General features: G+C 41.9%; 1 protein-coding gene across 1 annotated transcript; it reads right to left on the minus strand.

Moving 5' to 3' along the window:
* Positions 1–6,183: 6,183 nt before the first annotated feature.
* Positions 6,184–7,164, minus strand: LOC132583574 (olfactory receptor 10A7-like). Its single transcript, XM_060255196.1, has one exon. The coding sequence runs from the start codon at positions 7,162–7,164 to the stop codon at positions 6,184–6,186; it is 981 nt and encodes a 326-aa protein (XP_060111179.1).
* Between the last annotated feature and the right edge of the window lie 11,058 nt (positions 7,165–18,222).

Raw genomic sequence — 18,222 nt, forward strand, 5'->3', positions numbered from 1 at the left:
TCTAGAATATCTGATAATATACGAACATTGGTTCTCATGTATCTTTTTGGGAGAAAGCCCGTTTGATCTGGGTGTATTATGGTACTGAGAACCTTCTTTAATCGTTGGGCCAATATTGTGGCGTAGATTTTATAGTCGACATTAAGTAGAGAAATCGGTCGATAATTCTTAACCTCATCTAGAGCATTTAGTGAGGAGGAGGCGAACAAACTTTCCCCACATAAAAGCACAGACTGTGCCATAGAGCTCATCCCGGGTCAAGAACTACCCAAAGCAAAACTATACTCCATGGATTGGGCAGAAAAGGCGGAATTGAGGAAATCCCTGGATAAAAACTTAAAACGAGGGTTCATTAGACCGGCCACGGCTCCCCACGCAGCCCTGGTACTATTCAGGAAGAAGAAGGACAGGGGGCTTAGACTTTGTACAGATTTTCATGGGATAAATGCCATCTCCATGTCAAATGCATATCCACTGTTATTGTTAAATTATGTTAATTATATTAAATGTGAATTAGAACGGTTTTTAAGATAATGCTGATTTTAAAGTTTTTGTATAACTATTTTATGGATATGTTGTTAGCTGCCCTGAGCCTGCCTAGGCGGGGAGGGCAGGATATAAGTTGTTGTTGTTGTTGTTGTTGTTGTTGTTGTTATTATTATTATTATTATTATTATTATTATTATTATTATCATCATCATCATCCCATCCCCCTTATTAAGAACTTATTAAGCACGGTGTCAGAGGGGTCCATCTTTACCAAGTTAGACCTTAGAGACGCATATTTCTGGGTCAGAATTAAAGACGGAGATGAATGGAAAACAGCGTTCAATACCCCTCTGGGACAATTCGAATATTTAGTGATGCTGTTTGGGTTGCAAGGGGCCCCCGGAGTGTTTATGAACTTTATCAGCGAAGTACTAAGAGAGTACCTGTACAAGGGGGTGGTGGTGTATCTGGATGACATCATTATCTATTCCAAAGATCTACCCTCCCATATAAAGTTGGTGAGGAAAGTACTCAATACTCTGCTAGAGCACAAGCTCTACGCCAAGTTGTCTAAATGTGAGTTTCACCAGAAGGAACTCGACTACTTGGGATTCAGAGTTTCGGGGAAGGGATTAGCCATGGACCCGGTCAAGATACAGGCGGTATTAGACTGGGAACCTCCGACGACATGCAGACAACTCCAATCTTTCCTCGGGTTCACCAATTTTTACCGTGGGTTCATGGAAGGCTTCGCTAAAGTAATGTTGCCACTAACTGATCTATTGAAAACTAAGGGAAAGGGCCCTGAGGCAAGTAGACCGGGGACTAAACTAGCATGGTCTCCTGAATGCCAACAGGCGTTCGACAAACTGAAGCAACTGTTCACTAGTGAACCCATTCTAGCGTACCCAAACAAACTGAAACCCTTCGTGGTGCAATGCGACGCCTCCGATGTAGCTGTCGGAGCAATATTAATGCAGAAAGATTCGGAAGGCAGATTAAGACCATGCGCTTACATATCCAAAAAAATTTCTAACAAGCAGCGCAATTGCTCGGTGTGGGACAAAGAAGCATTCGCAGTAACATTTGCGCTGAAAACATGGCGATCTTGGCTAGAGGAAGCAAGAGGGCCATTTGAAATATGGACAGATCACAAAAACTTAGAGGCACTTACTGGGTGCCGAAAATTAACCGCCAGCAGATCCGGTGGGCGGGGTTCTTTGCCAAATTTGACTTTACTCTGCAGCACATCCCAGACTCTAAGAATTTTTTGGTGGACGCCCTCTCCCAGCTGCCCCAGCACGAGAGTCAAAGGGAAGAGACAATAGACTCTCTCATCCCCCCTTCGGCGGTAGCAGGGGGAGTGTCCACCCGCTCAGGAAAAAAGACCGGGAAACCAGAACCATGGGGGGGCAGTAAACTGATCACTGAGATGGAACAAGAGGGGGAGGAGCGGCCCGAAGGACTAGTGAAGGGGGAAGGGGGGTTTTGGTACCGCGAGGGGAAGCTGTACGTTCCAAAAGCCCTCCATCAGGAAATACTGCAGCACTGCCACAATAGCAAATTAGCGAGACATTTTGGCTAGGTGAAAACGCTGCACCTGGTAAATAGACAGTTTTGGTGGCTCCAAATGAAAAAGGACATCTCGGAGTTTGTAGCCTCATGCCCCACATGTATCATGGCAAAAAAGAGAGGAGGAAAACCTCCCGGTCTACTCTGCCCCATGCCCACTGCCGAGCGGCCGTGGTCAGTGGTGTCTATGGACTTTATAGTCGAATTACCAGCCTCTCAGGGGCAGATGGTGATCCTAGTGGTGGTAGACACTTTCTCCAAGCAGGCACATTTTATTCCTTGCAAGCAGCTTCCCACCGCCAAGAAACTGGCTCGCTTGTTTTTTCAACATGTTGTTAAACTACACTCATTCCCAGACAAGGTCATTAGCAACCGTGGCACACAGTTCATTGCCAACTTCTGGCGGGAGTTTTGTAAATTAGTGGGCATCGAACAGGGCCTGAGTTCTGCCTACCACCCTCAAATGGATGGGCAGACAGAACGCGTGAAATCTCTTCTTGAACAGTATCTAAGGTGCTTTGTCAACTACCAACAAACCAACTGGGTGGACCTTTTGCCTTTTGCTGAATATGGTTACAATAATAACCTACATAGCTCGACAAAGACCACCCCTTTCCAAATCGTAAGTGGGTATGAAGGAAAATCTTTCCCCAACTTGCCTGCAACCAACAACAACAACCCACCCACCTCTTGTCAACAGTGGTGGGAAACTCTTACCAAAGGGTGGGGAGAGATCCAGGAAAACTTGGAGGCTGCCAAACAAGACTATAAGGCACAGTTTGACAAAAAACACTCACTTGAGTGGAACTTCAAAGTAGGGGACACAGTGTTCCTTTCAACCAAGAACTTACCACTACCCCAGTCGTCCAGGAAATTAGCATACAAGTACTTGAGACTGTTTAAAATCAAAAGAGTAATAAATGAAGTAACTATAGAACCAGACCTACCAAAGATGTTTAGTAAAATTCACCCTGTTTTCCATTGCAGTCTCCTGAAAAAAGATCCTGGACCTATGTCATGGCACCCTCACCCAACGATGCCTGCACCTATTCAAGTGAAGGGTCAGAGTCATCAAGAGGTGCAGGAAATATTAGATGCCAAGATAAAGCAAGGGGTATTATACTACTTAGTCCGTTGGAAGTACTTCCCTCCCAGCTGTGATGAGTGGATCAAATCACCAGACCTACGAGCCCCTCTCCTCCTGAAAAAGTTCTACCTAATGCACCCAGACAAACCCCGAACACAAGCTTGGGGGGGGCAGTATGTCAGGCTCTGTAATGTCTTTATAATATCAATATAGAATACTAACCATATGGGACTCTCCATACTAACCAGATGCTTTTATTATTCTGTAACCACTGCGCATATCAAAGAAGGTAGCAACTGGTGTGTGAACTTTGCTTGTGTTACCATAGAACAAAAGAATGCGACCGTTGGTAGATAACACGGCCGCCAGGCATCTTCCCAGGGCAAGAAGATAAGCTGGAGCCCCTGTGTGAAAGTTTGCACCTTCCCTCCCTTCATGTTTTGGGAATAGTGGCTTTGTTTAGAAAATCTTTTGATGTAGATTCCTTAAGACTAGGAACCTCCTGGTCCCAGGCATTAGTCTCAACTTTTGTATCTAGCTATGAGTTTCCAATAAAGTATACATTGTTTGAATGAATACCACCTTGAGATTCCATCGCCTGACACTGTGGTTCAGTGGTACTAGACATATTTTTCATGCAGAATGCTCCAGGTTCAATCCCTGACTTCTCATGTTAAAGCTAGCAGGCATTGGGAAATACTTTTTTTTTTGTCAAAAACCCTGGAATGATGTTGTCAATTAGAGGAGACAATACTTAATGACATGAACCAAGCTATGTAGTCTAAGAGGGGACTTAACGTTTTAACCAGAAGTCACACATAATCGTGTGTAATAAAGACACATGATTGTTGGCCTGCCACCAAACATGAAGTTCTGAAAACTTCAAATCTCTAACATTTCCTTGAAATAGCAATTGTTGCTGATGATTCCAGCTTCCCACTGTGGACCCATACTCTGTCTGTTATGCTGTTCATATGGATCTTCTAACTCCCAAGACCAATTTTGGGGGGTAGTGGTCTGCACCAACAACCATTGTTCCTTCTTGCAAAAAGTTAAAACGTAGATAAGTTTCCAGAACTGCATAGTTGGACAATATGGATGGTAGCACAGAAAGACACATTCTGAAGCTAATGAACAGGGGAACATGTGTAACCTTATTCCAGCTCACCTCTTACCTGTCCAAAAATGTTTACCCTTCTATGTGGCAGTCCACACTGGTGATTCTTTCTGTTAAATAGGCTGTGAGTTACAGCTTTATATTTCATTATATATAGTTTATCAATCTTAAGACATTGAAGTAAAAAAAAAATAAGGGTCAAGTACAATCTACTTGAGCTGAGTTTTAGAGTCAAAATTTATTTAAAGCCAATTTATACTATTTGGGCCACTTGCCAACAAGTGCATGATGTCAGATTACTGTTGTCACTATTCTGCTAAAGTCATCCTTCATATCAACAGCTGAAAGCAACCTTATTCATTTATTTATTTACCATACTTATTGTCTGCCTTTTGTCCAATACTCTCAAAACTGTTAACGGTATAAATAATGACTTATCTTTATCCATGCAACAGAAGGGGATGGAGAGAAAAGAGGATTAGGCACAACTCTTGGGTAAATCTGATGAAGAAAGCAGTGGTGTGTGGAAAGTGTCATCAACTCACAGCTGACTTATGGCAACCCACAGGGCCTTCAAGGCAAGGGATATTCAGAAGTCATTTGTCATTGTCTGTTTCCACATTATGGGCCTGGTATTCCTTGGTGGCCTACCATTCATTTACTACCAGGTCTGACCCTGGTGAGCTTCAGACATGAGGGAAAATATTTTAGCACAAGTGTATGCTGATGAATGATCAAGATAGGTTTTGGAGTCATCAGACAACTCCTTCACCAACCAAATGAACCAATAAACTTCACCAGTGTGATGGAGAGGACATGAATTGAGTGGGAGACCCATTGGTGAACCTCATTACCAGAAACATCTTATCTGATCCTTACATGCACACAAATTACCTTCATGAGGAAGCAGAAAGTTGTATCCAACCAGCTTTTCTGTTGATCAATGACCCCCTCCCCCCAAAAAAAGCTAAGCTGGGGTCCCTGTAACATATATAAGCAAAATCCATGTGTCTGTGTGTGTGTGGGGGGTGGAATTCAGAGGAAAATTGTTTGAGGTTGAGTGAAAAAGCTGACTGGAGGGAATCTAGGATTTAGCAGTAACCCATTCCAGCCAACTATACTGGCTATCAAATTGTTTGGGCACAGTTCAGGCTACTGATTGGTCCTATGAAGTTATCCAGACATGGGAATTCAACCAACAGCTGCCTATGTTAAACTGTGGGAAGTAATTGGGTGAAATACCAGCCTTTAAAGTCATTCCTTCATGACAAATTCACTTTCCCTAGAACTCATTCAAAGAGAAACGGAGGGGATTTTGCATTTTACTTTTTTATTTTAATGGTAGCAGGTAAGGACAAAGTAGGAGTGTGTAAAGAATCACATCATTTTATACATTTACTTAATTTATATTTTACTTTTTATTTAAAAACAACCCAGTAAGGCAACTTGCAAGTACTAACAAAATTACAAAAAAGATATCAATAACATTAGAGTAGCAATGTGACAGTAAAAAAAAAGTAGCAGTAGGAATGAAAAACTAAAGTCAATTATCTATCAAATATAATTAGTATTATTTATTCAGTGCATTTCTTCCTTGTCTTTCAGCTTCCTTTGTCTATTTTATCCTTACAACAATCCTGTGAGGATCTAAGTGGGCATCACTGGCCAAAGATTTCCCAACGAACTTCATGGCAGTATGAGGATCTGAACCTAATTCTTCCAGATCTTGGTCCATCAACTGTAACCAATATACCACATTGGCTATCAAATGCACAACATTCAATAACATAATTGTATGCTTCAAAAAATCCATAAATCTTTCAAAATAAGATTACTTTTTTTTCCCCACAAAGAGAAGGAACTAGCCAAAAGCTATTTTACCAAATTACGTCTGATCCCTGTCTGTTCATCTCAGTGTCTAAATTCTAGATTTTTGAAAGGTTATGTAGAATGAGAACTTCCTGAACCCTTTCCCCAAAACTTTCTTCACCTCTTTATTTCTCAAGCTGTATATCAGGGGGTTGACCATGGGAGTTAGGACAGTATAGAACAGAGAGAAGATTTTCTTCATGTATCTGAGATTCCTGGACCTTGGGAGCATATAGACCAGCATGAGTGTTCCATAAAACAGGGCAACCACAATAAGGTGAGAAGAACAAGTGGAGAAAGCCTTTTGCCTTCCAGTAATAGACTGGATTCTGAGGATAGTAGCTATGATGAAAGTATAAGATGTCAGGGTAAGTAGAAAAGGAGGTAGGGTAAAAATGCAGGCAAATGTAAAGGCAGAGAGTTCCACTAAATGTGTGTCGCTGCAGGAAATCTGCTTTATGTCAGGGATCATATCACAGAAATAATGATCAATTTCATTAGGGCCACAGAAAGATAATTTTGATACCCGGACAGTTATGCTTGTGCCAACCAGAATTCCACTTACCCAAGACCCAGCTGCCAGTTGCATACAAAACCTGCCATTCATGACTGTGGCATAATGCAGTGGTTTAGACACTGCTAAGTACCTGTCATAAGACATTACGGACAGGAGGTAGCACTCAGCTCCTCCCAAGAAAGAGAAGATAAAAAATTGTATCAAACACGCTTTGACAGATATACTTCCATCACCTGTCAGCAGTCCAGCCAACATCTTTGGCATGATGGTTGTGCTGTAGCTAGACTCTAAGAAAGAGAGATTGCCCAGGAAGAAATACATAGGAGTGTGTAGGTGTTGATCCACTGAAACAGATAAAACAATGAGGAGGTTTCCAGTCATGGTTGCCAAGTAAATTATGAAGAACAGTACGAAGAGAACAATCTGCAACTTTGGGATATCTCCAAATCCCAAGAGGATGAATTCAGACACTGCCGTTTGATTTTGCTGTTCACTGTTTGCCACCGGATACATCTTGTGGGGGGGGGGAGGGGAAGAGACTCCATTTAATATTTTTGCATGAGGGAGAATATGTATTTTGGGTCAACTTTAAGAATGAAAAGAAATCCTATAAAGTGTGTATGTGTAGTGCTGTCAAGCCACAGCTGACTTATGGCAACCCTAACAAGAAGTTTTCATGGGAAGTGAGAAGTGGTTTGCCATTGCCTTCCTCTGCAGAGACTTCCTTGGTGATCTTCCTTCCAACTACTGACTCTACTTAGCTTCTGAGATCAAATGAGATCAGACTATACCATACTGCCTTCCCTCCCATATAAAATATATATGAACAAGAATCAAATCATTCATTTCTGTGGCTTAGAACTATGTCTTGGACCTACCAAGCTATATATGGAAGGTAGTTGTTCCAACAGAAAGACATACCTTCTGTTCTCTTAAACATAATTAACTTAAACATCATTTTTAAGAGATTCTGATGTGAACATCTGCAGAATCACTGTGACCAGAGATGGTTCAGTAAATGAAATCTTGTATCATTGCCTAGAATAATAAATATTACACAGTAGGACAGACCTCACTTTGTAGTCTACTACAAAGTAATTGTCTTTGGGAAAGCATTCAAGGTAGACTTTATTCTAGTGTACAGTGTTGTGGGCTGGGTTCTATACCTGTATCTGGCATTAGGAACGTCAGGAATTCCATTGCCACTCCCCATTCTGTACATGTGAAGGTAAAATGTCACAGAACCCAAATCTGCAGCCCCCACTCTGAAATCTTTTGATCCAACCATCATTTTGACAAATGGGAAGGGAGGTAACTTCTCCTAAATACCAAATACATGAAAGCTAGCTTGTGGGGGAAAGGCATAACACTTTCAGCATATCTGTCTGATCACCAAAAGACCGAGGTGCAAGAAAACATTTCCAAGTGATAGGTCATTGATCATTTAATAAATGTTTCAAAGCCCACTTCCTTTCACCAGTTGGATCTGTTTCTTGTATGTTGGTCTTTGCTGTTCCATGATTGATGGGGATCTGTAGCATTATCTCCTTTTTTTCACCCTCTCCTCCCAGCCTTTAGATATTTACCCAGTCAGAAATTATCTTACCTCTCTGTACTCATCCTAAGAGTTCTGTTTTCTGAGCCAAGGTCTATGTCAGTCCATAAAAAAGTGACTTTCTATTCAATTCTAATTTATAAACTACACTATGAGGTAGAAAATGTTTCTTGACAGTTCTCATAGGTGCTGTAATTCTCTACAGAAATGAAAGGCACTTAAATCAGATTTTCAGATGGGAGTTTGGTCTTATTCCCTCAGCAGCAGAAACCTCCACCATTTGCAGGAGCTAAGAAAGTCACAACTTTGAACATTCTGTTAGACGCCAAAATCCACTCTAGCTCTAGACATTTATTTTCTTTCGCTTTTTTATTTTCATCTTCATTTGTTTTTTTACTGTTCATTCTATATGACCACCAAGATTATTGTGTAGGAAAACTTGGTCTAAGGTGGTATAATGAGGTTTCATCTCTGAGTGAAGGCTGCCAACCTCCAGATGGTACCTGGAGTTCTCCCAGAATTACGAGTAATTTCCAATTCAGTTCTCTTGAAGGAAATGGGAACTTCAGAGGGTGGACTGTGTGAAGTTATGTCCCTGCGAAGCTTCATCCCAGTAGTACCTGTCATTTAAAGAAAGACCCTCAGACCTCAGAGACATTGAAAAATAGTCTAGTAACACATTTCTTGAATCACATTCTGCTTTATTTCTTCATTAAAATATAGATCTGCAATATTTCAGAACATTATCCTTAATGGTTTAAATTCTGGTCTCCTTGTATGTCATTGTTCCATCTGATCTATTCTATTCATAATGTCCACATATAATGGGTTTTGGGGCTCAGTGGAAGACTTAATGGAAGATTCACTGTCCTTAATTTTGTCAGACATGTAGCCTTCCTGACCCATTGATTTAAGGGGCTTGACCAATTGGTGAGAAAAGGAATGTTATGCCTTCTCACCACAGATATGAGCCTCACTTAAAGTGAGTCTGATTTTAATCCCAGTTCTTTGAAACAGACCTTACATTCTTGAAGAATATTGAACATATTGATTTGTTAGTTGCAAAAAAGTAAACACCATCTTTTACCAAAAATGGGGCATTTCAGGTAGCTTACAGTACATCACAATGTGTATTAAAAACAATGTATTAAAGAATGATGAAAATCAGCAGTAATTAAACAACAGTAGTAAATCAATACAAATAAGAAATACAACTGGGTGTGAAGCTATACAAGACATGCAGTTAATCACCAAAGATTTGTGCAACAAAGACAGACTTGCACCTAAATGTCTACAAATGTGTGACCGTAGTTGGAGTGAAACACAGAAAGTATCTTTTGTTTGATGGATATCTGTCTTCAAGAGTGGAATTCTAGCAGGAGCTCTGTTATGTTTTGGAACTGGAGTTTGGTCTTAAGGCCAGCTTGAGACCCTAAAACAGTAGCCACCTGGATTCAGGAAGGAAGTCCATCAGAGATTGCTAGGCCAGCCATTAACCTATAGTTGTGTGTAATGGGATTATGGCAATGGGATTCAAGAAGGAGGCTGATCAGGGATTGTTAGGCCAGCTATTCCTATAGTTGTGTGTAATGGGATAATGGTAATGGGTTTTTGGGTGGGGAGGTTTGCATTCATATAAGCAGGGCTGTTGGTCCTGCCAGACAGTTCTGTTCCTATCTCACTATGCTGAATTACTGAATAAAGAGCTGAATTCACTATTTCTTGGGCATCCTGATGCTTTGGACCCAGTACATTATACTGGTGATGAAGGTGGGATCCTGGTGAGTGTCGCCGCCACCGCATCACCACCGCTGCCACGTTGCCGCCACCGGACAACATGGCTGCCGCTCCAAGACACTTCAATGAGTTTGATGCCACCACCAAAGACTGGGAATCCTATGCCTCTCGCTTCGCTTTCTTTATGGAGTCTTTGGACATCATGGACGAGGCAAAGAAGCGAGTCACCTTTTTCCATGTCTGTGGTCCCTCGACATTTGAGATTGCTCATTCACTGCTGGCTCTGGCCAACCTCAAAGACATGCCATACCGGACCATCTTGAACCAGCTTCAAGAGCACTTCGTGCCTAAACCCTCCATCATAGTGGCCCACCATGCGTTCTACTGATTTCCTTGATATTTACTGCTGCTAAGTTAGCAATTGCTACCAAGTGGAAATCCATAGACCCTCCCTCTCTCCAAAAGTGGTGCAACAAGATCTGGGAGTTCTTCACCTTAGAAAAAAATCACTGAATCTAAAAAACAATATGAGAATCCTGATGGTTCATCCTCTTTCTCTTTATGGACACCATATCTCAATTGGAAGTTTAAACTTGCACTAAACCCTCCTCTATCTTGATTCATGAATGTTTATCTTTGTTAATGTCCTAATTTGACCTTTTTTATTGGTATGGTGAATGACTGCATCACTACACATATAGTCTCTTTAGGGGTTTTTTAAAAAATGTTTCTCTCTAAGGCCAGGTGGATGGTCAATCTAATTTGCCCAAAAGCCAAGCTGAACAACCTTGCAATATGCTATAGAGTTAGAAATACTTAATGCAAAACTATATGACCTATTTTATAACTGTTATACTAAGAAAGACTGTGATATTTTACTTTTGTATAGCATCTGATTTTTTGAATTATTTGTATGCTATTGGATAACCTAATAAAATTGTTTTTTTTATATAAAACAAAACAAAACTCCATGACTAAAAACCCTGTTGGGTGGGGGCTGCAGTAAGGAGAGGTATTAGGTGAGATGAAGTAAAGAGGCTGGCTAGATCCAACCCAAGGTGACTCTACAGAAACTGTGATCCAAGGCTATTTTGAACTGTAAAGGCCATTGCTAGCACTTCAGCTTAAATCCAGGAACAAACTGCAAGTTGATGAGTCTTTAGGAACCTATGAAATATGCACACTACTATGAGATGTTTTTAAAAATTGACCCACTATATTCCAAACCAACTGAGGTTTTGGATTGCTGTTAAACGGCACCCCCACATACAATGCATTATAGTGTTCTAGCATGTTAAACTGTGAAAAGTTTATTCTTTTTCCAGAGAATCTACTCCTGATGTACCAACTAGTTGGAAAAATATACTTCGAGTTGCAGATACCGGTCATGCAGCTATAAGTAATAAAGGATATAACATTCCTCATAACCTGTGAACCTGGATATCAGTTCCATAGTGTTTTCCCATTGTGAATAATTTCTGGTCTAAAGGTACTTGGTACAAAATAGACCTTAATGATTTTACAGAGTTCTGTATTTTTAAGGATGCAGGTGTGCTGGCTCTTCAGAGGATGCAGGTGTGTTAACGTTTTGTCTTGTGCAAGAAAGGAAGGTTGGGATTATCTAGGCTGAGCTTTTATTTCTCCTCTATTGCAGGATGTGGTCTGAAGAATGAGCATTTGGCATGGGCTGAAGGGTAAGAAACAGAAGGGTCTTGATTCATAGATCTTAATCCATGTCTCATAGCATGTGACTTTTACTGAGCAGGCTTCACTGATCTAGGACCACCCCAGAGTTGGAGTTGTGTTGTATATTTTTTGTTTATCCAATTTTTTTTTTAGAAGCAACATTTTGAGAATCAGCTCCTGAATATTTGAGTGTCAACAAATAAGAACAACCAAAAAACTAAAGTCAGATGGCTGGTCAAAATGATGTCTTAAAATATAAGCAAATTTTAAAATTGTTGAAAAGAAAGAATGCTATTGAAAATAAAGACCTGAGTAAGAGTCTATTATACACAGAGGGAAATTAACCATATATGTACAATCCACAGCAATAGAGAATTCATACATTTCTATGGATCCCAAAGTCTCTAAAATTCCAGTGGGGTGGAACATCTATTGTAGTGTCATATATATTATAAACCTCTTGCAACCCCTTCTCATGGCTTCTTTCACTTCCATGTTTCTTAGGCTGTATATCAGGGGATTGACCAGAGGAGTCAATACTGCGTAGAAGAGGGATAAGACTTTCTATACAACTCTTAGATTCTTGGATCTGGGTACCATATAAACAAGCATTAGTGTTCCATAATACAAGGCAACCACAGTGAGGTGAGATGAACAGGTGGAGAAAGCTTTTCTCCTCCCAGTGGTGGAGGGGATTCTGAGGACAGAAATGATTATGAAAACATAAGATGACAGGGTGAGAAGAAAGGGAGGTAGAGTGAATGCACAGGCAAATATGAGACCTGATAGTTCAAATAAATGAGTGTCACTACAGGAAATGTGATGTCAGAACTAATATCACAAAAATAGTGATCAATTTCATTAGAGCTACAGAAGGATAATCATGATATTTTTACAGTCAAGGTTGTGCTGACCAAAACTCCACTGATCCAAGATACAGCTGCCAACTGGAAACTCAATCTGCCATTCATCAAAAGTGCATAATGGAGAGGCTTGCATATTGCTAAGTACCTGTCATAAGACATCATGGAGAGGAGATAGCATTCAGCACCTCCTAAACAAGAAAAGATGAAAAACTGCATGAAACAGGCTTTGATAGAGATGACCCCAACACCATTCAAGAGCCCAGCCAACATCTTAGGCAGGATGGTGGAGCTATAGCAGGATTCCAGAAAAGACATGTTTACAAGGAAGAAGCACATAGGAGTGTGAAGCTGTTCATCAGTTATAACTAGCAGAACAATGAGGAGGTTCCCAACCATAGTTGCCAAGTACGTCATTAAGAGCAGCAAGAAGAGAAGACTTTGAAGTTTAGGGAGGTCTCCAAATCCTAAGAGTATGAATTCAACAACAGTTGTTTGATTGTGCCAGTCTCTTTTTACCATTGGCTGCATCTTGAGAAAGCAAAACACACTGCTTAATATTGCATTACACATGATGGGACCGCACTTTGAAATCAGATAATTCTTTCCAAACGCATGCACATATGGGTATGCATGATGCAGTTGCCTAGGTGGCAACCAGAGTACGGTATAATCAATTTGTACATTATATTCCTTTTACCAGTACATCATGGTATTCAATCAAAAATGAAATAACTTGTAATTTTTTTGTGTGTATCTCCCATTTTACTTAGTATCAGTGGCTCATTCAGGTGAGTACTTGGCCAAGAGAGTTCAGGATAAAAGCTCACATGGTCTACAGGGAACACAACTGAAGGTTATAGTCTTTCATTTGAAGTATACATTTCCATGTAAACACCCCCCCCCCCCCATTATTAAGTCTAGAGTCTAAAACCACCTAATCACCACATTGGCTATTGTGTTAAATTCCCTCCCCCACTGCTGCTTTTGAACACTATATGCTATCATCTAACATTTCTGAATGTATCATTTCCAATATTAAAGATTCCCTCCCACCCTCTCTCTAAGTATTCAATACAATTTTCTCTCTGCAATTTGCAAGTGGTGTTATTGTAGTTTCATATTTCTCCAATTGTTTGGAAGGGAAGAGAGGGAGAAGTTAAGTTTATTCCAATCACTACTTATAGATCAATAAATATATACAGTACATTGACAGCCCTATCCTAGCCATGTGACCTTTGAAGCCACTTTTCACAAATACTATCTGGATTTATTTCATTGTAACTGTTTAAGGATGCAGCAGAATGCAGCATTAATCAATTAAGTTACTGTCAAAACTGTGTTCTGGGAAATCCCTTGAGAGCAGAGATGCTTCAGAGAAGGACAAAAACACTAGGCAATTTACAGCCATTGCGATCCTGACCAAAATCACACCGTTTTAAATCCATTAAAGTAAATGGGCCTACAGAGGTATAACTTGCTTTAGCATTGTGCTATTAGGTAACATGGCTGTCACTGCCAATCTTCTCCTGCAATACACAGCTAAGGGGAGAAGTGTGGATGTGCTTTTCAGGGGGATAGTTAAGGATAACATATTAAATCACAAGTACTAAATAGTGTAATATAAACAGTTATTCCCTTCTGAGGCTGTTGACTGCACTGGATTTAGGAGTGCATAACTGTGCTTAGTTTGCCACTTTTTAAAAGAATTTGTTCATTTTTTACAAAAGCTGCATATATAGCAAAACCCATCGCCCCTTTTTTCCGCCTGTTAATTGAATAATGTATGCTGGTTGCCCCTGAAGGGAATGACTACTTTTGTTGTTCTTCAGTCACACAGTCAAGCCCAACTCTTTGCAACCCCATGAACCAAGTCATGCCAGGCCCTCCTGTCTTCCACCATTTTCTGAAATTCATGTTAGTTGCACTCAAATTCATGTTAGTTGCATCAGTAATGCTGTCCAGCCATCTCATTTTTACATATATGCCCAAATCTTTTGAATCACCATCACTTACATTTACTCTGTTATTGTTTCCTTCTTCATAGCTTTGGCAATCCCCTGACAAGAGCTTCCTTTCATCTCTTTGTCTTTCTGAGGAGCTTTGTTTCTTCAGTGCTAATGCCTACTTCAGTTCATAATAGTGATCTCTATAGAATTTGCTATTTATATTCTACACTGAGGTAGAAAAGCTCCCTTGACATTTCTGATAATGGATACAGTAATCTAAAGAAAACTCAGTTAATAAGGTGATCATAAGGAGAGAGACCAAGTTTCCTCAACACCAGTAACCTCTACCATGCTCAGCAGTCAGGGTTGAGGTCCCAAAGAGGTCCAAGTCCTGATTGATTTCATGTTCCATATTGGCTTTGTTAATGTCTGACATTTTATTCTACCAATTTAGGATTATCACCATTATCTCTTTGTTATGCATTCAGTGCCTGAGGCCAAAGTTGATACTGTGTGTGTGGATAGATACTAGTGGTGTACATTTCATACATATATATGAATAATAATACATATATATTATAATAATTTTTAATTTGTATCCTGCCCTCCCGGTCAAAGCAGGCTCAGAGTGGCTCACATAGTATAGCATAAAATACAAACATTACAATAATAAAAACACACTGGTTACATAACAAATTACATATTACAATCACACACACATATATATATTATTACATTAAAACTATCTAATTAAAACCATCAAATTCAATTTCAACAAATTAGTTTGGTGCTACAGTCTCGATGTTACTCATCTTACAATTTTACGTGACGACAGTACAATAGGTTCCACATTAAGAAAAAACCAGCTAAAAGAGGGTAGTCTTGCAGGCCCTGCAGAACTGGGTAAGACTCCGCAAGGCCCTCACCTCTTCTGGTAATTGGTTCCATCAGTGGAGAGCTGTGATCGAAAAGGCCCTTTCTCTTGTAGCTTTCAGTTTGGCCTCCTTCGGCCCAGGGATTGTCAATAGATTTTGCGAACCAGATCTCAGTACCCTCTGGGGAACATATGGGGAGAGACAGTCCCTAAGGTAGGCAGGTCCTTGACCATATAGGGCTTTAAAGGTAATAACCAGCAACTTGTAATGAATCCGGTACACAATTGGCAGCCAGTGCAGTCCCCGCAGCCTCAGCTGTATGTGCTTCAACTTAGGGAGTCCCAATAACAGATTAGCTGCAGTTTCCAGGTTCGGCACAGGGGCAGCCCCATGTAGAGGGCATTATAGTAATCTAACTTCAAGGTGACCGTTGCATGAATCACTGTTGCCAGGTCGTCGTTGAAGTCATGTCTCCTGCAGGCAGTGGGAAGGTGGGGAAGGAGAAGGAACTTGTCCCAATCCCCAGCTGGTGCACTGCCCTTAAACTTTAAAGGGCCCTTATTTATGGGTAGTAGACCTTACCTCTGGAGTGGAACCCAGAGGCCAGGTCTTCTGCCCAAAGAAATAAGAGTCCATTTAAGTTTAATTCCCAATTATTATATTATTCAAGTGAGAATATTGGGATCACCAGAGGGGGTGGGACTTTCACAAAATCAGGTATTGCTGATCCAAACTTACCCTGGAAATATCAGTTATTTTATTGGGTTGGCAGCATCTGATTTCACACCCCTACAGGGACAGGATTGCAGTTTGTTGCAATGTTTATTATCTGTGTCACCTTCTTTTTAAATTTCCTTTTCATCTGCCTTTTCAACTCACTTTATGCATTATGCTATGTTATGACTTGGATAGATTTTGTTGCTGTGGTTTATAGTTTTCTGTAACTCAATCCCTAGTGCACTGTTTGTGGAGATCTTTGCTGTCTGGTTGAATTGTTTTTTTTGTGACCCCAGTGCCTAATGATGGGAGAGGGCAGCATAAGTCTTGACTTCTGCCAAAACAACCTGCCAGTAATACAATTACATAGTGTTTTTGAAATAAATGTGGAATTATTTATTTCCCTGGGGAGGGGAAGGTATGACGGTGGGATCAGGCAGATTTACAAGCGAAGGAGGCTGAGACATGAGAGTGCTCGACCACCTTCCAGCCTGCGTCCCATCCCAATGGTGACAGGTAGTGGGACCAGACGAACCTACCCGCCTCTGACACTGGTGTTGTGCAACGCCAGGTCCATCAACAATAAGACAGGTGTCCTTCGAGACTTCCTACTGGAGCAGGATGCAGACCTGGCTTGCGTGACCGAGACCTGGGTGCGAGATGGGGAGACCGTGGCTCTCTCCCAGATGACCCCCCCGGGTTACTCGGTCCTCCACCAGTCCCAGACTAGCGGGCAGGGGGGAGGAGTGGCATTACTCATACGAGAGGCTTACACCTTTAGGGCTCTCCCGGCCCCGGAGATTCCAGGCATTGAATGTGCTGGCCTGATGTGGGACGTTGGGGAGGGGTTGGTGATCTGGCTGGTGTACCGACCGCCTAACGCACCAGCTGCCGCCCTACCATCCCTACCATCCGCGGCGGGCTGGGCGTTGGAGTGCCCAAGGCTACTGGTCTTGGGTGACTTCAATGTTCATGCCGACGACGCGGCCTCCGACCGGGCGATGGATCTAGTGTCATCCATGGCGACACTAGGACTCTCCCAGGTTGTTACAATGCCCACTCATCAGGCGGGACACATGTTAGACCTGGTCTTCGCGGAGGGAGTACAAGTGAACGATATTGCAATGGAAGCAGTGCCATGGTCGGATCACTTTGCCCTCAAGGCTCATGTGGATATGTCACCCCAAACCCATTTAGGCGGAGAGCATATTTTGGCTCGCCCGCGGAGCCTGATGGACCCGAAACGGTTCCTGATGGCTCTACGGGATACCTGGCCCACTGGCGATTCCCTGGAGGTTCTGGTTGAGTCCTGGAATGATGGACTCTCCAGGGCTATCGAAGAGATCGCGCCTAGGCGTCCTCTGCGCCCCCGCCTCAAACCGTCTCCCTGGTTCAACCAGGAATTGCGGCAATTGAAGCAGGACCTCAGATGACTAGAGAGGCAATGGCGGCGTACTCGAGATGAAGTGACCCGAACATCTTATAGAAAGAGTTTGAAGACCTATGAGATGGCAATCAAATCCGCAAAGAAGACATACTTTGCGGCTAAGATTGCGTCCGCAACTTCGCGCCCGGCACAATTGTTTGAAATAATTCGAGACTTGACCACTCTGCCCCAGGGCAGACCAAATTCTGTTGAATTGGAGATAGGCTGTGAGGCTTTTGCGAACTATTTTGCGGACAAGATCGCATCACTCCGCCACGACCTCCCCGTCAATTTTGAGACAGTTAACGCAACCGAGGCCCCGAGCATGTCTTCGGATTATATTCTGGATGGTTTCAGCCCCCTCAGCCTGGAGGAAGTCGACAGGATCCTCTTATCTGCCCGCCCAACAACTTGCAAATTGGACCCATGCCCTTCCTGGCTTATTAAATCCTGCCAGGGGGATCTCAGATATCCTATACGGGATATCATAAATAAATCCCTAACAGAAGGGCTTTTTCCAGTGCCACTTAAAGAGGCCGTGGTCCGGCCCCTCCTAAAAAAACCATCTCTAGACCCGGCCCAATTGGCACACTATAGGCCGGTCTCAAATCTGCCCTTTTTGGGCAAACGTATTGAGAGGGCAGTGGCGAGGCAGCTTCAGACTTTCCTGGAGGACGCTTCCATCCTTGACCCACTTCAGTCCGGCTTCCACCCAGGTCACGGGACGGAGATGGTATTGGTTGCCCTAGTAGATGACCTTCAA

Source organism: Heteronotia binoei, chromosome 15, assembly GCF_032191835.1.
Source record: "Heteronotia binoei isolate CCM8104 ecotype False Entrance Well chromosome 15, APGP_CSIRO_Hbin_v1, whole genome shotgun sequence".
NCBI classification, from domain to species: Eukaryota; Metazoa; Chordata; class Lepidosauria; order Squamata; family Gekkonidae; genus Heteronotia; species Heteronotia binoei.